Source organism: Monopterus albus, unplaced genomic scaffold (genome assembly GCF_001952655.1).
Source record: "Monopterus albus unplaced genomic scaffold, M_albus_1.0 scaffold33.1, whole genome shotgun sequence".
In the NCBI taxonomy this organism is placed as follows: Eukaryota; Metazoa; Chordata; class Actinopteri; order Synbranchiformes; family Synbranchidae; genus Monopterus; species Monopterus albus.
The window spans coordinates 1,892,073-1,916,383 of record NW_018127913.1 but is presented as its reverse complement, the minus strand read 5'-3'; the positions used below and the strand labels follow the sequence as shown (position 1 = coordinate 1,916,383).

The 24,311-nt window shown below is 41.1% G+C and overlaps 2 protein-coding genes across 4 annotated transcripts; both read left to right on the top strand.

Annotated features, from left to right (window-relative positions):
• The first annotated feature begins 361 nt into the window (after positions 1-361).
• On the top strand, positions 362-3,793 carry psma2a (proteasome 20S subunit alpha 2a). Its single transcript, XM_020597210.1, has 8 exons — positions 362-501; positions 1,051-1,127; positions 1,463-1,595; positions 2,423-2,545; positions 2,660-2,741; positions 3,108-3,181; positions 3,460-3,517; positions 3,615-3,793. Exons 1-8 carry the CDS (start codon positions 461-463, stop codon positions 3,729-3,731), a joined length of 705 nt encoding a protein of 234 aa, XP_020452866.1. The 5' UTR covers positions 362-460; the 3' UTR covers positions 3,732-3,793.
• Positions 3,794-4,692: 899 nt separating this feature from the next.
• On the top strand, positions 4,693-23,584 carry atad2 (ATPase family AAA domain containing 2). 3 transcript variants are annotated; one of them, XM_020597208.1, is made up of 30 exons: positions 4,693-5,225; positions 6,045-6,181; positions 7,202-7,257; positions 7,391-7,568; positions 7,739-7,826; positions 7,938-8,019; positions 8,334-8,486; positions 8,938-9,058; positions 9,546-9,560; positions 10,380-10,469; positions 10,788-10,896; positions 11,098-11,213; positions 11,624-11,798; positions 12,617-12,705; positions 14,213-14,372; positions 14,820-14,910; positions 15,241-15,418; positions 15,556-15,692; positions 15,906-16,038; positions 16,267-16,453; positions 17,464-17,649; positions 17,763-17,898; positions 18,325-18,521; positions 18,782-18,941; positions 19,110-19,232; positions 19,609-19,776; positions 19,855-20,532; positions 20,755-20,888; positions 21,829-21,957; positions 23,157-23,584. In XM_020597208.1, the coding sequence occupies exons 1-30, from the start codon at positions 5,028-5,030 to the stop codon at positions 23,187-23,189; spliced, it is 4,437 nt and encodes a 1,478-aa protein (XP_020452864.1). In that variant the 5' UTR covers positions 4,693-5,027; the 3' UTR covers positions 23,190-23,584. The 3 variants fall into 3 exon arrangements, with proteins under 3 accessions (XP_020452864.1, XP_020452863.1, XP_020452865.1); XM_020597207.1 differs by having other exon boundaries at positions 4,694-5,225; positions 10,380-10,481; XM_020597209.1 differs by lacking the exon at positions 9,546-9,560 and having other exon boundaries at positions 4,694-5,225; positions 10,380-10,481.
• The last annotated feature ends 727 nt before the right edge of the window (positions 23,585-24,311 follow it).

Below are 24,311 nucleotides of genomic sequence, written 5' to 3'. Positions count from 1 at the left end.
AACATGTCGTGTCTTAAACATAAGAACATATTATGGCTAAGGCTACAGTTATACACGTCATAATAATAATATTAAACACCCTGTCTGCTGACAGTCATCAACTCTTCTCTCTAGTTATCCTTGACTAGATGTACCCTGTAGAAACTCATAAGCATGACTAAGCATTTAACAGTCTAACTAGACATCCTATCTCCACTAAACATTTCTAATACATAAAGTATCTATCCAATATCTATCTGACTAAAAATACCTAACACTGGGGAGACTGTTTCATTCATTTATTTCTTTTTTTTCAATATATAAGCTGTAATTGGCTCAAGGCCCGACCTAATAGACGGATATTTACCAGATTTTTTGGTTTGGTTGTTCGTTTTGAGCACAGCCATTCTAGGTGGCAGTACACACTCTGAGGTGGATTTGCTTGTCTCGAGTGATCGTAGCGCAGAAGAAGAAGAACAAGATGGCGGAGCGAGGCTATAGTTTCTCCCTCACCACATTTAGGTAAACTTTGTCAAAATTGTCATGACTTTTAAAAAGTGATCTACACTTGTAGCTTGCGTTGGCTGTTATTGAATAACAGTTTCATGAGATGTGTACATGGTTACCTTATTTGATATGAAAAAAGGTATGGGAGCTGTTGAGCTGATGCACGGTCATTGCCGCATAGTGCAACGAATCTGCTAATGTTAGCTATTAGCATAGCGGCTAAGAGGTTTTTAAATGAAACAAACAAGAGAGTTAGTGCTTCTGATATTGATAATAACACGTGCTGAATAATTATTCTGTGACACAATATTGAATAGTCCGAAATAAGTTAGTTTTACATGCTATCCCGTTAGAGACATGAGTAGCTAGCAGTAAGATAGCGCAGATGAGTCAGTTGTTTTAGCCTTTGCTTTCAGTTTCGTATTTGTTAGTTGTCGCTTATTATACATTATGTTTATTTTCCGATTACGTTGACTGTTAGTTATTGTAGTAGCATTTTAATTTAGTCGACTTCACCTCTGGCTGACAACATATTAAGGGCACATTCTGTGTTTCTTCCTGCAGCCCTTCGGGGAAACTGGTTCAGATTGAATATGCCCTGGCAGCTGTAGCAGCCGGAGCTCCCTCAGTTGGCATCAAAGGTATCTGGGGATCATATTAAACTTTGGGTTTTGGAGCCAAAGTGAACCCACCTATAGAAGATTATTGTGTTGTTGATAAAAGGAGCAAAATGCTTAAAAATAAAATTTACTGTATTATAAGCCAGACCATTTTGATGTCTGATTGTTAACAGAGGATGCTCTTGTCAGCAAAGGTGCAAAAACTTCATTTGCATGCATTACGTTACCACAACAACACTTTGCTGCCTGTGAACAGTTTCTGATATATTGCAGGTGCAGAGGACAATGGCATGACATGACCCAGTTGAAACTGGAATTTGTGAAGACACTAATTGGGGATATTCTCTGATTTTCAGCTTCCAATGGAGTTGTCCTGGCGACAGAGAAGAAACAAAAGTCCATCCTGTATGATGAGCAGAGTGTCCATAAAGTGGAGCCCATCACAAAACACATAGGCATGGTCTACAGCGGCATGGGGCCTGATTATAGGTGGGGAGTCTGTCTGCTTGGTATTAAAAGGAAAAACCTGCACTTTGGGGATTCTTTTCTGAGATTAGCCAAAAAATATTTCTCTGTGATGTTCAACAGCTGAAAATGCACTATAGAGGATGGAAAATGGATTGCACTTCCATTGTTCACAAGTAGTTAAAACAACAATATTCCTAGTCTTATCAGGTCAGTGGTAAATAAAGGTTGGCATGTTTTAACCATTCAACAGACTGAATATTATCAATTTTGGGCAATTTTGGCAAATCATACTGTTAAGTTTTTGGATTGAAGTTTGACTTTCCAGACAGCTGGATGATGATGATGTCTGACATCAGATTTTGACCTGCAGCATTTGTAATATAAGACACCAAACATATTGGTGGTAGCCAGTTTGTACTACTGACACCCTATGGTGGGATTTTTCTTATGTGATAATTTTTCCTTTGTGTTGGTGTGTTAAGCCTAACAGATTGTTCACACATATGGACTCACAAAGCTGGGGCAGCGATTTGGATGCTGTTTATTGTGAATGAGATCTGGCTCAGCAGACAAGCACACTGTGCTTGTCTACTACAGCTTCATCAGAGGCCAAGCATTGCCGGCAACTATGTATCCATATTTGTGAACAAACCATGTTCACATAAAACACATGACATTTATGAGTTTTGTGCTTTCTGGCCATGAGCACCTAACATATTCATGTCATTGAGGATTTGTTAGCTCTGCTTGTACAAAAAAAAAAAAAACATCCAGAAGACATCACACAGTTTGTAGGACTACTTAAGCTTTTTTTATATGTGAGTTAACAGGTTGTGTCCTCCTTGCAGGGTTTTAGTGCGACGGGCCCGGAAGTTGGCACAGCAGTATTTCCTGGTTTACCAGGAACCGATCCCCACAGGGCAGCTTGTCCAGAGAGTGGCCTCTGTAATGCAGGAGTATACACAGTCTGGGTGGGTATTAGGAAAGGAACATGGATACACACATGCTCACACCATTGTATCTCATAGATAAGATGTATAAAGTTAAGAGTTCTTAGATTGGATCTGTCTTGTTTTCTCCTCTAGTGGAGTGCGTCCCTTTGGGGTGTCATTGCTGATAGCTGGGTGGGATGAAGATCACCCCTACCTGTTCCAGTCAGACCCCTCTGTATGTACCCCTCAAAACTCATTTTCATGTTTGCTGAAAAAACACTGTCTATAATTCAGTTGTTGTTCTTTTTATTAAGTTCTATATTTTTTTTTAATTCTTAAACCTTTGATAGCTGGGTAGCCCTGCCTTGCTGTAATAATGTGATCTTAGATAAAATAATACCTACGGTACATATTCCAAAAATGTCATTTGCTTCAATGCTGTTACCCTCCCCAAATCCTTTTAACTATAACATCTATATCTGTCTGATTGGAAGTCTCTTTGATTTAGCAGTGATTTGATTAATGTAAAAAATAACACTTGGCTATCAAAAGCATAACTTTCCCACTGTCCTAAAGGCTTTTCATTTTTCTTGATTGACAGGGTGCATATTTTGCATGGAAAGCCACAGCAATGGGAAAGAACTATGTTAATGGAAAAACATTCCTTGAGAAAAGGTAAGGGTTTGCTATTTGAGGAGCTCTTTGAATAATGGAATTATATTGCACACTGTAAATGTATGGATTTGGATTATGATTTGTTGATTGACCTTCGTACTTGCTGTATTGCTAGCTCAATGATAAAGACTCAGGTGTGAAAAGACTGTGTTGTGGTATAATTTAGAGATATAATGCACAGATTTGAGCTGTTTGGTTGGGAGAGCTCAACTTGTTACAGTGGTACTTGACTCACACTGCACAAATTGGTAAATGACCACTTTGTTTTCAATCTCCAGGTATAACAATGATCTGGAATTGGAAGATGCCATCCACACAGCCATCCTAACACTGAAGGTATATTGTTGGTTATAAAAATACCAAAAACATTGGAATCTGACTTCAGTGTTAGTGTTTCACCTTTTATTTAAACATTTCTATGTTTGTGTCTCAGGAGAGTTTTGAGGGTCAGATGACAGAGGAGAACATTGAGGTGGGGATCTGCAACGAGGCTGGCTTCAAAAGACTCACCCCAGCGGAGGTGAAAGACTACCTGGCTGCTATTGCGTGAACATTCCCTGCCTGGTGATGGGTCTCTGTGGCCACATTTCAAGACTAAGACATGGCAGCAAAGTAGCCAACAGTCTCATGATGCTTTTTTATAAACCACAGAGTAATTCAGATAGTTTGGCCACATTGTGTTCTGGCCAGTTTGTTCTTTCCCTGGGGATGCTTTTCATTAGTTGACTAAATTTAAGATTTTTTAATATGATAGTCTGTTTGTGACATTGCCCAAATATAATTACTTAAAGAGAAAGCCTCTGGGTGTGTCACAGCTGCACTGAATAAAATCCATCAGTGGCTGTGAGACTGACTCATGTCATCACGTAACTAACACGTACTGTGGTACAGTGAAATGTGGCAGTTGGCTATTGTGCATATGAAATGTGGGCTCTAACGGTGAAATCTCAAATCTTCCACTGAATCCCTCAGTTTGTATTTTTCATTACTACCACACAGGCAATGTAACCGGTTGATCTAAAATGTCTTTGCCTGTCACTATAAATGGATCCTGAGGGCATTTCTTCAGTCCCTCAAACACACTAGGAAAGAGAATAAACAAACAGAAGCAACCAGAGGATTCAGTGGTAAGTTTAGAGATATTCCAGTCAGAATATGGTTGCTTGTACAGTTGTTTTACACAATGTACTTTTTCAGGCAGAAACAATTGAAGTGTTTGTATTTTCTTTCTGTAATCTCTCACTTATTCAAATAAAAGATTGAGTTGAAATTCATTCTGTCTTAAATTAATATGCTTTGTTTGGAAATGGAATCTGATATGGAAGCTGTTTTAATGTTAAACGTGTAAAATGGGAACGTGCTATCAAGCCAGTTGTGTACGTATGAGCTCAGGCCACGAGCTAGTGCGCGGGTTAGACCAGGAAGAGAAGCGCGCTCTAACGTACACCGGGACACCTTTTAACATTCTATGCATATCCATCCGCCTATGTTGTGCTTAAACAACTAATGCCTTATACGGTAATGACAGTAACAGTCCGCTTTCAAACGTTCAGCATTGTCGAGGACATGAAAATAAATAAGGAAAACTCTTAAAGTTTGACCCAACAATTTTGTTAACAAATCTATTTTTCGTTGCGGCAGCTCCTACCGTCTGACCTCATAACCTCCGATGACGTTTATGGCGCCAGAAATCAAGGGTTTAGTGGGGATCTTGTGTGTATCAGCTGGTCCATCTTTGCCGTTGTTTACGCTGTGTTGGCGGTACCGTAGATGTTGGACATTTTAAGGCATAGTAGAGGTTGATCATTCATCGATTGTGCTGGTATAAGGTCGGGTTGGAGTCAAGATGGTGATATTACGCAGCAGCGGCAGTGTCGGAGCGGAGGTGGTGGCGACAACTCCGACGAGGAGCGCGCTGGAGATGAATACAAGCTCCGAGTTTCTGTCGCTGCTTCCCGCGGCGCAGAGAAAGTCCGCCCGGGTGACCCGTTCCTCCCGGCCTGCGGATGACAGCTTCAGCAGTCCTGAAATCATCACGGCGAATGTAAGAACACACTCCTAGTCAGATGGTTAGCTAGATAACTAGATTACAGTTTGTTTGGTGGATAAATGATCTTTGCATGCAACTTTGATGTGCTAGTTTTCTAACGAGCTAAGCCAACTGACGGTAACAACTTTGACAACCTTGTGGGAAATCTGTCTAACAATTGACTGAAATTCGCCTCTGTGTTGGACATTTGTTGATTCGTTTGTAACGACCATAGTGGTTTGGTGAGTGAAGAACACTAAGGATAATTGCTGTGTTTGTCACTGTATTTTTAATGTGTGTATTGTTTTGTTTTGGTTTAAAAGGGTGACTGTGTATTGAGCATTATGATGAAGGGAGAACGGTAGCTCGCTTCCACATGCACTGAAAGTGTGTGATGAAAGTTACAATAACTTATTGAATTGAATGTGACCTTTGCTGCTCATGAAACAAGCCTGCAGCTTTGTAGTCATGACAGTGTCTCTGTCTTTAGATGTTAAACCAGACATAATCCATATTAATTCCTATTAAGGTAAGTTTTTAATGTATGTGTCTAGGATCACTGTAAAATATAGCTGAAGCAAATAAACAGAATCACTGTGACACCTGATTCGTCATGATGTTAACACAGTTTGCTTCACATTCCTACTGACACTGTAGGCACTGTGAAGTGGACAGTTGTATGGTAGCTGGCTTTTAGATGTGAATCCTGTGCACTAAAATGTTGGTCAGATCTGGAAGAGAATAAAATAAATGTTGTTCATCCCAGCCCATGGCAAATGTAAGGTGTACTGTAAATGAGAAACTGATGATGTGACATGATGATGACCGTTCCAGGGACATGTTGGTTCAAAGCAGGAGGTCGGCAGCCGTCTCCATCACTCTTTGAGGACCAGAGGACAGCGAGTTAAACTGGAGGTCAAGTTTGCTGAGGCTGACCTGAAGACCAGCTCCCCTGCAGGATGCTGCACCAGGTGATGCAGGACCGTCTCATAACATTTAAGTATTTGTGGCGGTGTTTAAGCAGTTATGCTTCACTTGCAGATTTGCATGGTTAAGTATTAAATGTTGAAAACTGGTCAAACACCAAAGCCTCTTGCTTTTAACCATGCATTGGTGTGTACATCATGGCCCTGCGTGTGATGTGTTCAAAATTAATGCTGCACATCTGCGAGATGCAGCTTTGGGTGTGACTGCCAGGCTACACAAAGTAAATTAAGCTGCAGTTTTAAATCACTCCTATAATGCTGAAAAGCTTCGAAGAGAAACTCAAAAGGCTTTTCTAGCTAACATACCAGATACACTGCTGCGGTGTGATCTCAACATCAACAATATTGTAACCTCAAGTGTTGTTTTGGTTTTTGTTTATGGTGTGCAAAAGTTGAAAGGAAGATATTCTGCTTTTCGCCAAGGATGATTAGACCCTCGTCTGCCACCTAGTGGATAAAATGTGTAATCTCCCAGATAAACACAGCATGCAAGCAAGTGGGCTTATGTGAATAATGATGTGGATGCCACATCCATTGTTTACTCATATGTTTGACTTTACCGTTTCAGGGGCCACTGTAGTAAAGCCAAACGCATTTTGGTTTGAAACTCCCTAATTGTGCATCAGGCATAAATAAAATGCATGCTCCCTGGCTCCTCTTATAGGCATTGACCATTTCTACTTAGTATTATGTATTTTTGATTTTCACTGCTAGATCTCTGCAAAACCTACAGGGTTCAGGCTTTTTGACTCAGTGTTATAAGAGTGGTTTTAAAATATTCTTTTGAGCTTGGATGTCAAGTAATTACCTGGCATGATCTTTTTAGGTTTGTACTTTTGCTGTTAGCCACATGCCTGTGATGCCGCATCATGCCTCATCATACCAAACCTAATGTAAATTCTACAGTGCAGCTATTTCACATTTTTGCAAAACATAGTTTTGTAAACAGCATGTTTAGAAAATAATGAAGTAAGTTAGGACTTAAATTCTTCTTTGTGATTTCAGGAAATCCTCCAGGCTGCAGAGAGAGGGGAAAGCATCCAGCGGCAAGCAGCAAGCAGGTGTAGTTTGCTACAGTCTTTGCATAGAACACTTGCAGGCTTAGGCTACATGGAACAAGAACCATGTTAAACAGAAATGTATTTGTAGGAGGTTTCTAACAGGGTAATTAAAGGGCTTCTGTTGGTGCCCCAGATGTTCCAGATGAACTGGAGGGGTCTTCCACTCCTAAGAGGAGCCGCTTTAACCTACAGAGCCGAGAAGTGGAGGAAGAGGAAGAAGAGGAGCGGTCCGTGCGACGTAGTTCTCGAATCACCAGATACAAACTAGATTCCCACAACCAGTCGGTGCTATACGACCGCCTCATCACCAAGTGAGCTCAGCAACATTCACTCCAGTGATTGTGGTTTCTACTTCCACTATGATTTCAGTTGAAAATAAAGCTGCAGTACTATCTCAGGCTAAGTTTAAAGGTAATGATTTATTAACTTAGAGACAAGCTTTGATGAAATCTAAGAAGTTCTTCCTCTGATTTAACCTCAGCACTGCTGAAGCTGTCCTCCAGAAGATGGACGACATGCACAAGATGAGATGTAGAGTGAGAAGCAGAGATAGAGACACTAAAGAAGAGGTAAAAACCTCAACAAGGAAACCTCACATTTTCCTTTTCAAGCTGACAAACCAAAAAAAAAAAAATCAAAACTGTGAGTTAATCAGCATTTGACTTGTCTCCTCTGAACAGCTGGGTGTTTACACTAAGAACAGGATGAAAAGGTCACTGAGGAAAAATGTGGAGAGTAAAGCCACCGAGAAGGAGAACCAAGGTGATCTGGATCCTGCTAATACTGCAGATAATTCAGTTTTGTACCCCTGAGGGCCCCAAGTTACCAATACTACAAGTTATGTTAAGCTACCAGTAGGGCTGCACGATCAATTGTTTTGTGAGTGCGATTTAGATCCCTGTGCGATTTCAGTCTCACATGACAATGTTAGCACGGAGCTGCATGAGACCAAGCGCTCCCTTATTGTGAAAGTAATTTAAAGCAATGCTAATAATAAATACAAATTGTATTTAGATTTAGACAGCAGCTGTAGCTTGCTGTGCTCTTACCTCTTATCCTATTCCCCCAATTCACAGAAAGGGGCGAGGATGATCACGATGAAGAGGAAGAGGAGGGAGATGATGGAGAAGATGAGGAGGAAGATGATGAGGATGAGGAAGAAGAAAACCAGAGGCGTTATGACTTTCGGCAGCGAAAAACTGTGGTTCGCTACCAGGCCCCACAGGATGGTACAACTATTCAAACTGTTCACTTTATTGATTCATGTTGTTTAAATGGTAGATGTGCCAGCTTATGAAAGGCTTTAAACACTTCAGATCTGCCATTGTCCTAAATGCAATGAGGTAAATGTATTATCTATATGGATACCTGAATATGCCTGTTTTAGCCTTATTGTAGATACTCACAGACATGTATTTTGAGACAGTTCTCTATTACTTCAAATGATAAAATGTATGCAATAATCCTAACTTAACTTTAAGGGATAGGAGTTAAGGATTCTTACCCTGCAACAGTGCCCTAGCATTCATAGCAATAAATAAATGGCAATAAAAACATAAGATCACTGCTGTTGTAAATGTTTGAAAGTAGACACGTGCAGCTGAAAGTCCCCAGTGTTTCCTTTAAGGCCAAATTAATCAGGAGTTTGATACAGTTTGTGGTGTGTTAATGTTTTCTCAGAACCCAGAGAGACCAGGAAGCGCAGCATGTACTTCAAGCACCACACATCTCCTACCAGACGCAGGTTTAGATTCAGCTCCATGGCCCCCAGGAGCCCCTACAACAGGAGAGGACCCAGCCGGTTAGTATGACAGCCCAGCCACCACCTTCCTGTGACTGAAAATAGAGAAATCTGTGTTTTGCTATTGCGGGATCTGATTTCCCACTAACATTTGCTGTCTGGTCAGCATACTGTTGCACTCAGCAAAAATGGTGTAACTAATACACTACCCAGAATGCACTGCCTCATAATCGCTCTTAAGTCTGTACATAATACAAGTGTTCCCTTGTTACAGAAACAGAAAAGATGTTAGTAATCATAACATAGTAACAGATACATTTTCTCTTTTCTCATTCAGGCTTACCAATAGCCTTATCGATCATGTAAGAGCCTTTTAACAAGCTGCATGTTCACGTGCCAGCTGTTACACTGTGTTACTTATTCATAGCTCATACACACAGTTGCACAGAAAGAACTTAGGGCAGAAATGTACACCTACAGTAGTGTCACTGGAAAATCCATCCAAAAATTCCTCTTTTTTTTATTTTTGGATTTCTCCCACTCACAGGAGTAGTTCTGAGAGGTGAGTACTTGTCTTTTTTGGTGTTTATTTTTGGCGCTGTCTGTCTCTGCTAGTGCTGTGGTGCTAATGTGGTGGCACATTTCTGTGAATGGTGGACAGGGAACCACACTTTGTTGTTCAGATAAAGACAGACTCACTGGTTGAAAGGTGAATTTCTCTTAGCCACTGTTTTGGGTATTTATGTGCATGTAATCAGAAGCTTCCCTCACTTTTAAAACGGTTTGAATAATGTGTGCTTGGTATATTACACTGAGCCTTCAAAGAGAATATGTAAGTCAAGTCCTCCTGGTGTGCTGTGCAGGGGGCGTGTTGGGCAAAGACACTGAAACCAGCCAAATCAAGGAAACGTGCTGCTTCTTATCATGGACGTATTAAGGGAGAACATGTAGGAAATATGCATTTCTATCTAGCTAGCAAACTGTAGGCTGTAGTAGGTGTAGTAACTCGCGATCAAACAGGAGAACTGGTGCTACTGTGCTAGGGATCTACAGGAGCATTTAGTCAAAAACCAGAGTGAGATTAGAAATATGGTTTATGGGGGCTTATATTAAGGATAGCTCCAGCGCGCCATCAAGCCAAGCTTTCTGCCCTGCTCAAAAAAAAAATCCTGAACTCAAAAATGATGAAACGGTCTAACTCCACAGTTCAGCACTACACAGTTCTCTGTCTTTTCATGTTTTCAGCAACTGTTTCTTTACCCGGACTTTGATATTTTAACTTACTAGCTTTAATTCCTGTGTTGCAGAGAGTGACATACCTTGATGCTGTTGGATCTCTTTGTTTAAAATAAACCATTTTTAACATCCTTCTGCCTTGCAGGAGGAGACATGCCATCCACAGCAGTGACTCCACCTCCTCATCTTCAGATGATGAGAAATTCCAGCGACGGAGGAGTAAGAGCAGGACCAGGTCAGTCAACAGGTGAGAGCAGCAGCAGCTGTCATTCAGCACAAGTACAGGTAGACAAACAGCAGTGTTCTTCAGCACATGGGTTGGTACACTGTCTCTAGTTCAGTAGTTTATCTGATAATTCCTGCAGAGTAAAAGTAGGTGAGTATAAAGCTTGCACATTTGTGTCTTTAGAAGAAGTTTTTGATTATTGTTTTGACCTTCTTAGTCTCTTAATGGCAACATTTTGCATGTTGTCACAACACATCATCCTGTTATGTGATAATAAGACAATATTTCCATGCAGTGGTAACTATAAATGTGTTGCTTTTCCTGCAGATGTCTACCTATGAACTTTGTGAAAGAAGACCTGCTGGGGATACACAAAGACAGGATGAAGATTGGAGCCAGCCTCGCTGATGTGGACCCAATGCACATAGACAGGACGGTAAGATGCATCAATATAGATTTCCAGAGTAGTCCGATTAAATAGCCACATTTAAAAACACGACAGTACACATTACTGTAACAACTCAAACATACGACTACCCTGATTGTTTTTGAAGAATTTGACAGTTCCACTTTTTGAAGCATATTTACCAAAGAGATCTGAGACAACAAGCCTAACGTAACGCTTGATGTGACCCAGGTGCGTTTTGACAGCATTGGAGGTTTGAGTAGACACATCTCAGCGCTGAAGGAGATGGTGGTCTTTCCTCTCCTCTACCCAGAAGTCTTTGAGAGGTTCAAGATACAGCCACCCAGGTAGGTGGCGTACTTGCATTGGGGGAGCAAAATGTCACCAGTTTTGCATTCATTTTACATTGGTGGTTCTATAGTTTGAATAAGGTTTTTTTTTTTGATAAGAGCCAAAAGTCAGACGTGGCCATCTTGATTGTAGTCCACAAAGTTACATTTTTCCAAATTTGTACAAGTACAATAAAAACACTGAGAGCATAAAACATGTCACTGCACCAGGAGAAATGTGTAGGCCTTGAGTATAAATTAGTGAAAAATGTAGTCTACAAAGTGTATTTACTGCTGTACATTTAGCTTCCCCACTCTTTATGTGCCTTTTTCTCACTACTTTTCTCCTCTCCAACTTTTCTGGGGTAGGCAGTTGAACTAACAGCATCCCCAATACTGGTCTTTGTTATGTTTGCTCTTGTCTTTAGGGGCTGTTTGTTTTATGGGCCTCCGGGCACAGGGAAAACCCTAGTAGCCAGAGCACTGGCCAATGAATGTGGTCAGGGTGAAAGAAAGGTGTCGTTCTTTATGAGGAAAGGAGCTGACTGCCTCAGTAAGTGGGTGGGAGAATCTGAGAGACAGCTACGCCTGCTGTTTGACCAGGTAAACCAAACTCCTCATCATTGTGTAACATAGTTTTTGGGATGGATGAAGATTCCAGCCACCTTTGTTGTGTTTTTTTGGTCTGTCTTGGGAAAAAAAAAAAAAACAGATACAACCATTATCAAAAGTAAATCAGAAAACATTTATCTCCAACACAGCCTCACTGTATTTTGACACATTAACTTGCAGTGGTGGAAAGTAACAAAGTACTCAAGTATTTACTCAAGTACTATACTTGATTACAATTTTGAGGTATCTGTACTTGGTTATTTTCATTTTCTGTTAATATTTTGATTTCGCCACATTTTAGAGGCAAATATTGTACTTTTTACTCCTACATTTATTTTATAACTTTAGTTTCTAGTTACTTTTCAGAGCCAGATTAATACAATGAATACAGTAAACTGATGAGACCTCAGATATCTGTGGTGGAAAATTCACAAGCTACCCAGCAGCAATTCAAATTAAATGCATATAAGCTAGTTAGCTCCAACATTAAACATGACGCATATAATGTATCTGTAATTATAACACAATAATATGATATACAGGGATGTGAAATGTGCCGTTCTGTATACTGAATACTTTTATTTTTAGTACTTGAAGTATGTTTTGATGGTTATATTTTTGTACTTAAGTAACATTATGAATGCAGGAAACAGTTGTATTGCTACTTTTACTTAAATAAAGGATCTGAGTACTTTTTCCACCACTGTTAACTTGTAGATTAGAATATGTTTAATGCCTGTCCATAATCATGTCAGCTCTGAAGATAATACAATTTGTTATTGATTGAAATCCTTTTGAATTGTTTTTAGGCATACCAGATGCGTCCGTCCATCATCTTCTTCGATGAGATTGATGGTCTGGCTCCAGTCAGGTCCAGTCGTCAGGACCAGATCCACAGGTGAGATGTGCTGCATTCTTTATACAGCACATGTGTGAACAATGTTGTGTAGCACCTGGGATTGTAAAGGACTAGGATGCAACTGTAGCTAATGTGTTACTCAGTTGAATGCAAGGTATACAATAGTTGTGTGTGTCATGCAAACAGATCATTTTATGGCTTGACTGTTGGTTGATAGCCTATTAGAAAGTCGTGCTTTTTTTTAAAAACAAATTGAGTTGTACATTTATGAAAGTAGCATTTTTTTATGCCAACTTTCTTGTATGTATCAGGAAAAGAAGTCAATTACAAGCAATAATCATGAGGTGATTTATTTCTGTTTAGCACTAGGTGTACAGGGCAGGCAGCACAGCATTTGAAAAATAGTTGCAGGAGGACACAGAATATCTCTCACAATGCCAAACATGTTGGATTTGCTTTTGAATTGGTATTTGCTTCCTGTCTACAGCTCATTACAAATTGATGTAATGCATTCCTGCTACTGGTTAACGCATCTTAGCAAGGAAAAGAACGCTTGGTTTGTTGCAAGGCGTCTCCCTGCTAATGCAAACACAGCAGAATCATTGTCAGGTGGGACTGAGATCACACAGGGATATATACTGTATTACACTCATCATGCGATTAGTCATGCAGCCCTAATATGAGCTGAACAAAGGGTGTAATATTTGGCTCTGTCTCTAAACTGTAAGAAAACCCAGAGACTGTAAATAGTTAGATGTAGTGTTGAAATGTACCACGCCTCCTCTGAGATTTGAAATACTGCAGATTTATTTTTAGTTTTAAGAGTGCTACATGTGATGCTGGTCATTCTGTCGTCATGATGGTAGAACAGTATAATTACACCAGTTAGAGTAGTTAAGAGAAATTAAACATCCTTCTCTCTGCTTTCTCCTTAATACATCCGTGATTTTTCTGACCCGTGAGCTTGGGCAATATCAGCAGAGAGCAACCAGAGCTGTGTATGAGTCTAACTGTGCACAGATGACACAGTTTACTGTCAAAATTATAATAAAGGTGCATAGTTAATATGCTATCTCTGCATATTTACCTTTAACTCTACTAGCATCTCAACCATCTGTATTTTAATTTACACATAACACGTATGCTGCAAACACTTTACAGCTCAGGCTATATACATACATAAGCTACTCATACATACACACACACACACACACACACAGACAGTGTGTCATTTGCCTCGACCTTAGGGACCAGTCAAGAGGCCTTTGTGCCCTCCGAAAATGTATGAAATCGAAGGCCAAATGACCGTGCCCTTCAAATTATGAAATCTATGGCCTGCCTCTGACCATCTACTGGTTGCACTTTTCCATCATTACTCATATGTAATACTTTGTTTATTAGTGTTGATTGTTTTATTGCATTGAAAGAGTTCTTGTATGGGAATTGGCAGTTGTCTATCGGAATCGGGTCAAAACTAAAAAAAAAAAAAAAAAGGTGGATCAGCCCATCACTAGTTTGAAGAGGTGTTCTTTCTCTTTGTCTGTAGTTCCATAGTGTCAACCCTCCTGGCTCTTATGGATGGATTAGACAGTAGAGGAGAGGTTGTTGTGATCGGAGCCACAAACAGACTGGACTCCATCGACCCAGCACTAAGAAGACCAGGACGCTTTGACAGAGAGTTTCTCTTTGGCCTGCCAGACAGAGAGGTGAAAAATTCTGCATGCACTTCAGTGCTTGATAGAAATTATAAAAGAGAAAATGATTGTTGCAAGAAAATCACCATAAATCTTCAAAAAACAAAGAAAAACAGCAGGAACGTGATGCTGTGTTGAATAATGTCATTTCTATGTTGTGTAGGTTTTGGGTTTTCTGTATGCACGTCAGCCTCCTGAGATGTAAACTTGGTTCTTTAAAAATCTGCCGGCTCTTACATTGCTCTTCAAAGAATCCGCGAAATGGACTTTCATATTGATTATATTACCATGCTGGTGGATGTTTATACTGTTGCATAATTTAAAGTGAGCAGCACCTTTAGGTAGAACAAGAGCAGCAACTGAATGCACTTTCAAATGAGCTGATTATGTGGGAAGAGGGGGTTTTGCAGACTATTGCATCTGGAATAGAAATGCTGTGACTTTGTTTTTGTGTGTCAGGCGAGAAAGGACATTCTGAAGATCCACACCAGACAGTGGACTCCTTCACCCTCTGACACCTTTCTTGAGGAACTGGCAGACAAATGTGTTGGTACGTCTGCACAAAATGATGCCTTTGGTCCCCAAAAGCTTGAAAAATACACGCTGCAAAACTTGGGCAATACAAGTAACAATCCCCTTAGATTAGATTTGTCCGTGCTACATAACTTGGTATAAACAAGAAAGATTTTTATTGAGTGTGTCTGCATGACATGGTCCTGGAACGGAATCATGGCAAATCTCAGAAACAAATTTAGCCTGCGACTTCATCCATGACTTTATACTGACAAATCTTGCGCAAAGTTTTGTACACTCAGGACTACAGATTGAGGTTTGTTGGTCATCTCAGTGGCAATTAACAACAAGCTTCTTTTGTTGGCAGGATATTGTGGGGCTGACATCAAAGCTGTGTGTTCAGAGGCAGCTCTGTGCGCTCTGCGGCGTTGCTACCCTCAAATTTACTCCTCATCGCAAAAACTCGTACTTGATGTCGACTCCATTACCATCACAAACAAAGACTTTATGTCTGCCATGTCCAAGCTGGTACCAGCCGCCCAGAGGTACGACTGAGACACACAGTACATTTTTATTTTTCTGAGTGTACACATTATTCTGACGGCTCCTGGGCATGGTTCTTACATATGGTTGTTAAGTATACATAATGCTTATTGGGATTTTTTTTTTTTTTTTTTTTTAGAGCAATAGTGTCACCAGCCAAGGCCCTGATACCTGCTATTCGTCCTCTGCTGAGCGCCAGCCTGCAGAACATCCTTCACACAGTCAGCAGAGTGTTTCCGCATGCTGAGCAGGGCTTAACGAAGAAAAGACAACAAGGTACAGTCCTGCTCTGACTTTTTCTCTTGTTCTGTTGTGCATTCATTTGGTCTGGCCCTCTTCTGCTCCATTCATGGTCCTGCATTCTTTCATTTAATTAGATAAATAATTTCTCCTGTGTTCATTAAGTAATTACAGAATAGACCTCGGTTGATTGTTCATTTGCCAACATCTTCTGGGGCCTCAGGAGTAACTGCTGTAGTTAATTTCCAGATCTGGTCTGTGGTGTGTCTGAGGATGGCCTAATCTTCAGTGAGGATGAGGACTTTGGGGTCTGCTCCAACGGACAGACCCCTCACTCTCAACTCGGAACACCTGCTGCTAAGAGCCTCCTCAACCTCAACAGGTGGGTTAGTCATTATTCAAGAAGGATTATTACTCAGGAGTTATAGCTGTTTACTCATTATTTCAGGTTTGTTAAGTATTTACAGAATTTCTCAGAATTACATGAAGTGTTGCAAGCCATCTTTTGAAGATCATTTAAGCAACTTAATGAGCCGCTGAAATATTTATTGAAAATAAATCTGAGGATACCCTCCACCTCACCAGGTCTCTCTTATCTCTTGTTGTGTAGGAGTGTGCTGAGCCACCCAACGTCCTACCGCCCCAGGCTGCTGCTGGAGGGCAGACCAGGTGCAGGTCAGACCTCCCACCTGGCTCCTGCTGTCCTCCATGCTCTCGAGAAGTTCACTGTCTTCACACTGGACATAGCTGTGTTGTTTGGAGCCAGTGCAACTGTCCCAGAAGAGACCTGTGCTCAAGTAAATGAGATATTTAGTAACTGACAAGAATGGGTTATGACACATGAACAGCCCAGAGATCCATGAATCAGCCCTCACACAACTGATGTAGACTAGGAGTAATTTTGCAGCTTTGTCAAATTCAGTGTGTTCTTTAGTGTGGACCTCACTGGCCAAAATGGCTGCCACAGAGACTGTAGTTCATGGGCCCCACCTCCTTACAACATGGATGTTGGGGATAAATATGTACTGCAGACAAATCCTACACATTACCAAAGGCCCAACTGAGGTGGCTGTGGCTCAGGGGTAGAGCCAGTTGGTAGTTTGATTCCCATTTTCCCTAGGCCACATGTTGAAGTGTCCTTGGGCAAGACCCTGAACACCAAGTTGCTCCCAATGGCCAGGCCCAGCACCTTGTGTGTGTGTGTGTGTGTGTGTGTGTGAGTGGGCGAATGGGTGGATGGGTGAATTTGTAAAGCACTTTAATCAGGATAAGGATAATCACCTTTATTGGCCAAGTATGTTACACACAAGGAATTTGTTTCTGGTACAGAACCGAGGCAGCCATCTGCGGTGCCAACTCGCACCAATGGCTCTAACCATCGGGGGCAACTTGGGGGTTCAGTGTCTTACCCAAGGACACTTCGACATGTGCTCTGCAGGCACTGTAATTCGAACCTCCAACCCTCCGGTTGGGAGACAGCCACTCTACCCACTGAACCACAGTTGCCCCCTCACTTTGTAACGCTTTGAAAAGCGCTATACAAGTTCAGTCCATTTACCACTCCTCAGAGGCTTCAACCTGAAAGTGTGTTCGAGGGTGTTTTTACCTTACTTAAACTGTTACTAACCACTGGTCAAATCAGTTAACTGGTTGTGTCAGCATTAGTTTATAGTATGGTCAGGACACTAATGTTAATGTAATTGTACATTTCCTTTATGCATTTAGTCTCTATCATCCTCTGTCATTTATCTCCATTCATACATACAAATCCAGACCATATAACAATGTTTCTTTGTACATTCTGCAGATCTTTGTTGAAGCCAAGCGGACATCTCCCAGTATCGTGTACATCCCTCAGATCGGACGGTGGTGGGAAACTGTCGGTCCTGCCTTAAGAGCAACTTTCCTGAGCCTGCTTGGCTCCATCCCAGCCTTCTCTCCTATACTGCTGCTGGCTACATGCAACCTTCCTTATGACCAACTCGGCACAGAAGTATGGAAAGACACTGCTCACTTAGTGTAGTCATTCATGAGGGCACAGTAGTTTAAAAAAAATATATAAAAAGTAAGCACGTCTTATTTACTGTTATGTCTGTCTTTTCTCAGGTTCAGGAGTTGTTTCGGGTGGAGTATGGGGAGGTTTTCCACATCCGGGTTCCCACCAGCAGAGAAAGAAGGAACTTCTTTGAGGACCTTCTCATCAACCAGGCTACCAAGGCCCCCGTGTCAAAAAAGAAAGCTGGTGAGAAATCTAAGTTAGTTTTTATTTTGTTGATATGAGCTTTTATAAACTCAGGATTCATGTGTTCACAGAGGAAAAAAAGCAAAATATCTTTTAAAAAAATATCACCCTTTTAAGGACCAAATCAGGATGAAAATGTACATTATGTTGAGATGTTTTATTTTTATTTGGGCATTTAGTGTCCGTGTGGTTATTACTCATCATAACCTATTTGTCATATGTGGGCAAAAAGCTTCCAAAAGCACAGAACAGACAATGGAGCATGAAAGGAGATCACAAGGTCAGCACACAGTAGTGTATTATTTAAAACTACTGATTTAAAAACCCATGGCATAAAAGAAATGGAGACATGCAGGGTGTGTGAAGTGTGTGTGTGTGTGTGTGTAGTGAGGACATTTTCATATACTAACCCTCTTCTCTCCTCAGTGCTCCATGCATTGGAGGTGCTCCCTGTTGCCCCTCCCGCTCCTCCACGTGAGCTGACAGAAGAGGAGATCCAAAAACTGGAGGAGCAGGAGGAAGATACACTCAGGGAGCTCCGCCTCTTCCTGCGTGATGTCACCAACCGTCTGTCCCAAGATAAACGCTTTAGGGCTTTTACAAAGCCTGTGGATTTAGATGAGGTAGCTGTTCTATTATATGCTGTTCTCTCCTAATCTGATCCCTTACAGCACCTTACTTGAAGCTGATTTACTCATGTCTGCTGTACTGTGTCCCATCAGGCAGTTAAACAGGCTTAGAAGGTGGTCTATCTTGTTTCCTTAAATCTCAGCTGAGTGGAGATATGACTGCGATTTGTAAACTGCTACTCTAAAATCTAAAATAACTGGCTTCTCTGCAAAGCAGTGAACAACTAATACTTTGTCTTTGTCATGTTTTTCAGGTTCCAGATTATGCTGAGGTGATCAAGAAGCCTATGGACCTGTCAACAGTCCTCTCTAAGATTGACCTCCATCAGTACGGGACCGTGAAAGAGTTCCTTGAGGACGTGGATCTCATCTGGCAGAATGCCCTTGAATACAACCCAGACAGGGACCCGTCAGGTACACAGTGAACAACACATATACAGTGTTGATGCTTACAGTATCTGGTTAGATAATGTGACTATTCCATCTTTTTTTTGTTATGATTGTATTTAGTCTGAAAGGATGAAAGAAATGTCAAATAAACTCAGTCATCTTGTTTTGTGCATGCGTGCCTGTTTCCTCCAGACCGTCAGATCCGCCACAGAGCATGTGCACTGAAGGACACTGTTCATGCAATCATTAGAGATGAACTGGATGAAGATTTTGAGAAGATTTGTGAGGAAATCAAAGCATCATGCAACAGAAGAGGTCAATGCTCCGTGTGTTTGTGTGTGTTACTGTGGAAGGCAAATGTCACATGGTTAACTTTGATCTAGTCTCATGGATAACTTACTTTAATTCTGACTCTCCTGTGGGAGCCCAGTTGTAAAATATTAACAAGTGTAGATCATTTTAGTCAACCTTGGACTGATTAATATTCAGAAACTAATTTTGAAAATGGTATCTTGAGCAGTTTGTTTATAATTTCACTACCATATTTAATTTCATGTTCACTTGTACTTCTTTCCTATCAAGAACAATTTAGTTGTTATTAAACTATGACTGCCCGCTGCGTCCACATACATCAGACCTTCAGTTATATAATCAATAAAAAAATCTAGTTTCTTTGTTTTGACTACCTCAGGCTGCTCCACTGGCCAGTTTGCTCCGTCTTTCTACCATGTCCTTCCCAAACAGTCCAAACCTCCTGCTGACGTCAAGATCACTGATGTGAACCTGCAAGGAGAACCAGCCACAGCTGCTGCTACCCCCAGTACAAATGTGTTTACTGTTACAACACCTAAAAGCACAGGTAAAAACTTCATTCAGTGAAGGGTTTATATAAAATAACTATAACAAGTAAATCTTTATTTCCTTTTTGTTCCTCCAGCCCAGAAGAAGAAAAGGCGGAAGAGTCGCTGGTCAGCTGGCTTGTTGGCAAAAAGAAAAAGCTCCTCTCCTCATGTGTCCAGAGATGACGCACAGTTAGGGTCTGATGAGGATGATGGAGATGATGAAGAGGAGGTTGAGAAGGATGAGGGGGCAGAGCGTGATGAAGGGACTGGAGGAGAGGAGGAACATGTAGAGTCAGGGCCTGCAGAAGCCCAGGAGCGTAGTATTGGGCCCAGAACCAGACAGCAGGACAGCCCAGAGGACGAGGAGGAGAGTTATGCTGCTGAAGACAAAGTTAATCTGTGTCGAAGCCAAGCGCTGGAAAAAGATCAAAAGATCACAGATCAGTCAGAAGCAAACAAAACAGTGTCAATAAAGGAGGGAGATGAGAACAGTGGAACCATTTTAGTGAACAAGGATAGACACACTGAAACTGAGGGAGATGCACTGGGACAATCCAACACAGCGGACAGAGGTGAAACTAGCTGCCAAAAACTGATAGAAACTGAGACTGAGGTGTGTCAGGCTGTGAGAATGGCAGATGACAGGAATGAGGTAGCCACAATAGATGAGGCAGAGCTGAACAGCCATGCTGAGCCAGTGGAGATGGAAGCAACTGAAACCTCAACCGCAGATGCCTCTGCAGCTGTCAGAGGAGAGGAGGATGTGAACACAGGTTGGATTCTAGCAAAGTCTCACACTCAGTTCTTGAACTTGTGTTGTAGAAAGAATATCAAGAGAAATGCTGACCTTCAGTCCACCGTATGTTTTGCTAATGAAAATCACTAGTGCAGTCACAGTGCTTCTTTATGCTTTTGGGGCCTCAGAGTGACTGTGTCAGCAGACTGTCATCTATTAAACTGGTCCAAATTTTTAGTGTGCATGCATTTTGTGTCAGAGTGGAGTGTGAGGCGAATGACTCGGGCTCAGAAGAACGCTGTACTGCAGCAGCAAGTGATCGATTTGGACAGAGCTCTCCAGATCCTGGACCAGGAAACCCCTCCTCTAGTGGTGGACAGAGACCGATTAAAGGTGTGGATACTGTGGGTGTCTGCGTATGCTGGTTTATCATAATGACCTGTCACATTGTTTTGATGCATTTTGACTTCTCTCATAGAAGCCCCAAAAATCAGATGACTTTAGGCTCATTTTTTGTTAAATCATCTCTGCTAAGGTTTCCTCAAAGGAGCATATTAAGTTTTTCAGCTAGTCAATAATACACAAATATGCCAAAGAACAGCAGTGCATCCATATAGAAGCTCAGTATATGAGTTAAATAATGTCTATCCATTATTTGGCCCCAAAGAGCGGGGTGTCAGGTCATGCTGTCATAAATCTTCAGAGCCCTACAGTAAACAGACCTAACCTACCCCTAGCACAAAGCATCCCTGGACCCTGTCCTCACCCAAGCAAAGAGCAGATACTGCATGTGGCTTGACAAACAGCATCTGCCATCTGCATTGTAGTTGCTCAGGTTGAGCAGTGGCCCAACTGGCTTGTGATGGCAGTCACCTCTGAGAGTCGGGTCCTCAGTTGTTCAGCCACTGACACTGTTCTACCAAGATTTTCTAATAAAAGAAGTCTATTAACAATTCCAGTGAGTCAGTAGCTATAGTATCACCAACACCAGTACAAGTTGTGTGTGGGTGTAGGAGTGAAGGCAAGTCTACAGGGCCATCAGGTGGGCACCCTCTCACTAACTGCTGTTTTGGCACAAAGAAGGCTCAACAGTGTGTTCCAGTGTCCCAGAACCACCCCCCTCTTTGCCTGCACCCACACACCCAACACAACCCTTCATCTGCTCAGGCTAATTGTTACCAGTCACTAGAACTAGCAAACATTTCAACTGCTGTTCTAACCACCAGAATTTTAAATAGCTCACCAGATAACTAGCCAGACTTCTGCTTCCTTTTATAAAATGTGTTCTGCATGTCACTCCTCTTATTGTTGCCTTTTCTCCTAATTTCTTCAGGAGCTACTGGAGAGAGTAGTGACCAAGACTGAGGGCTACGAGGTCTACAAGCTGGAAAAGCTCTACGCTTTGCTCTGTCAGAGCATCTATAGACACAGACGAGACTACAACAAATCAGCACTAATACAGGTTAGTATTGCATTGTATTGATGAGCAAATGTAGCAGTTTTCACTGTAACTAATAACCTTGATGTTACTAAGCCACGTCTGTGAAAACAATCAAAAGGTTTCGGGGGCCTGATTTATAGCGGGGCTTGAAAGATGCATAAACCACTTACTGTGAAAGGTTGGTATTAAAAAGAAACGACGAGAGAATGTGCAGAACTACATATGAACATTCTGGAGACTGGTGATGTAGTGAACTGTGCTCAGATTATACAGTGATTATTCCAGGGGTTCACTTAGCTGTCCCTGGTAGGCTAGTGGTTAAGGCACAGCGCTCTCGCCGCTATGGCCCGGGTTCGAGTTAGGGTTGCGTCAGGAAGGGCATCCTGCGTAAAACAAGTGCCAAATGTCAACATGCAAGTTGTCTGAGTGACAATTCGCTGTGGCGACCCCTAAACGGGAAAAGCCGAAAGTGGCTTTCCTATTCCAGGGGTTCATCTACTTTTTCCACTACCATTTTGAATGTTGAGTGTCTTCAATAAAGACATGAAAGATCAGAATTTTTTTTTGTGTTATATTAGGCGCATTATATTTGTCAATACGCTTGACTTAGATGACGATCACATCACATTTTATGGCAAATTAATGTAGAAAACCATGAAATTCCACACTAAATATTCCATAAACCCCTCTCTGTTTGGAAAGATACAGGCCAACCCAAATCTGAACCATTTAGGTCTGTAATTCATTGTTCAAACAGTTAAACATTTGAGCGCCTGGCACTGGCCTATTGCCACATTCTCAAAGTACGGGCCATATTATGCTCACACTCGGTCCTGCTCATTGTGGAGCAGTGCAGCGTGACTGAAATGCCAGGGTGCATCACGTAGCAGATTTTGGAAAATCTGGCTCACCTTCTCCCAGTATTAACCCTGAATATCCTGGTTTCTTTTCAAGGCATTTTTGTGCACATCGAAGCTTTTGGTATGGATTCTATGCACAGAATTCAGTGGGGGGAAAACATAGTGTATTCTACTTTTCCCAGATTTAATTTTAGCAGTGTTGTCTAAGAGGAGTATGGAATATTGATAATTACATCAACCCATAACATGTAATATTGCCAGTGTTATTCTGTATTAATTACACTTAATTTTAACATAGATTAGACAATAACTTTTTCCTAAATGTTCCTAATCTATAGTGTTTTTCTGGTCTTTGTTTAGGAGCTGGAACAGGAGATTGAAGACTTCTGTTGACTTTTCTACAATGTGAACACTTCCAACTACTGTGCTAATCTTCTCAACTGTGTAAATATATAAACTTTGTTTATAAATTTATAGAAATCTACAGCCACCTCTTTTTGTGCATTAACTAAAATTTGTTATTACCTCACTGGTTTATATTTAATTAAATGGGTTACCTTTAAATGTTGCTGTGGGCCTTTTTGTGATTCAGGATTCAAGGCTAATGCATGTTTGTGAAGACTTGTCATAGCTGATGGTGCAACCTTTACCATAACTTTTGCCAAACCTTGATTCACTTGTTCAGTACAACTTTTAAAAACACTGCTAACTGAAATGTTGATTGCTCAGAGGCTGGACTGGCTGAAAAGAAGTAGAAAGTGCAAAATAAAAATCTATTCTTGTCTTAACAGCTGCCAGAATTGATGATTTTATTTGTGGGAAGACTACAAATTTTCCATGACAAATATGTTCTATACAAAGTGTGAAAATAGAGTAGCTGTATAATGACTCTGGAGAATCTTTTGACAAGTCTGAGAAAATTACTCTTGGGACAATACTTTAATTATGGGGACTACATTTTTAGCAGGCTGTTACAAACTGGACATTGGATGTTTAGGCCATTGTTAAATGAAGGGTCTACCAAAAAGTACTTAGTTGCTTGTATGACGGGAAATGTTGGATCCAGAATTTTAAGTCTGACCCAGTTTTAGGCATTAAAGTCAGTATTTCAGCATCAACAGCATCATAATTTTACTTTTTTAAATCTGTCTCCAACAACCACAAGATTTGATGGCTATGTTGTGATAAATTGCTGGAGTTAAAACTGCCCTAGATCCTCCTATCTGTGCATTATATGGTGAAATAAGTGTATTTATTTGTGACAGCATTTTAAAGTTTACATAAGGTGTACGTCTGTCAAGTCCCCCTATACACAGCTTCCTTGCCTGTCATTTCAGTGTCACAGTCTTAAGATGCAGCTTTGTCACAGACAGATAACCTCTGCTATTTGTCTTTCTCCTGTGGTAATCGTTCATAACTAATGGTAGCAGGATGGTACAAATGGATTTTACTGTGAAATTTCTAACATTAGCGATTCTGAAAGTATTTCGCACAGGAATTACAATAATACAACAA

Excerpts from the sequence above, each read along its gene's own strand:
- atad2 (XM_020597207.1), top strand. The coding sequence starts at position 5,028 with ATGGTGATATTACGCAGCAGCGGCAGTGTCGGAGCGGAGGTGGTGGCG. Across the intron at positions 7,827-7,937 it reads ATAGAGACACTAAAGAAGAG|CTGGGTGTTTACACTAAGAA; the intron begins GTAAAAACCTCA and ends TCCTCTGAACAG. Across the intron at positions 21,958-23,156 it reads ACAAATCAGCACTAATACAG|GAGCTGGAACAGGAGATTGA; the intron begins GTTAGTATTGCA and ends GTCTTTGTTTAG.
- psma2a (XM_020597210.1), top strand. The coding sequence starts at position 461 with ATGGCGGAGCGAGGCTATAGTTTCTCCCTCACCACATTTAG. Across the intron at positions 1,128-1,462 it reads TCCCTCAGTTGGCATCAAAG|CTTCCAATGGAGTTGTCCTG; the intron begins GTATCTGGGGAT and ends TCTGATTTTCAG. Across the intron at positions 3,182-3,459 it reads AAAACATTCCTTGAGAAAAG|GTATAACAATGATCTGGAAT; the intron begins GTAAGGGTTTGC and ends TTCAATCTCCAG.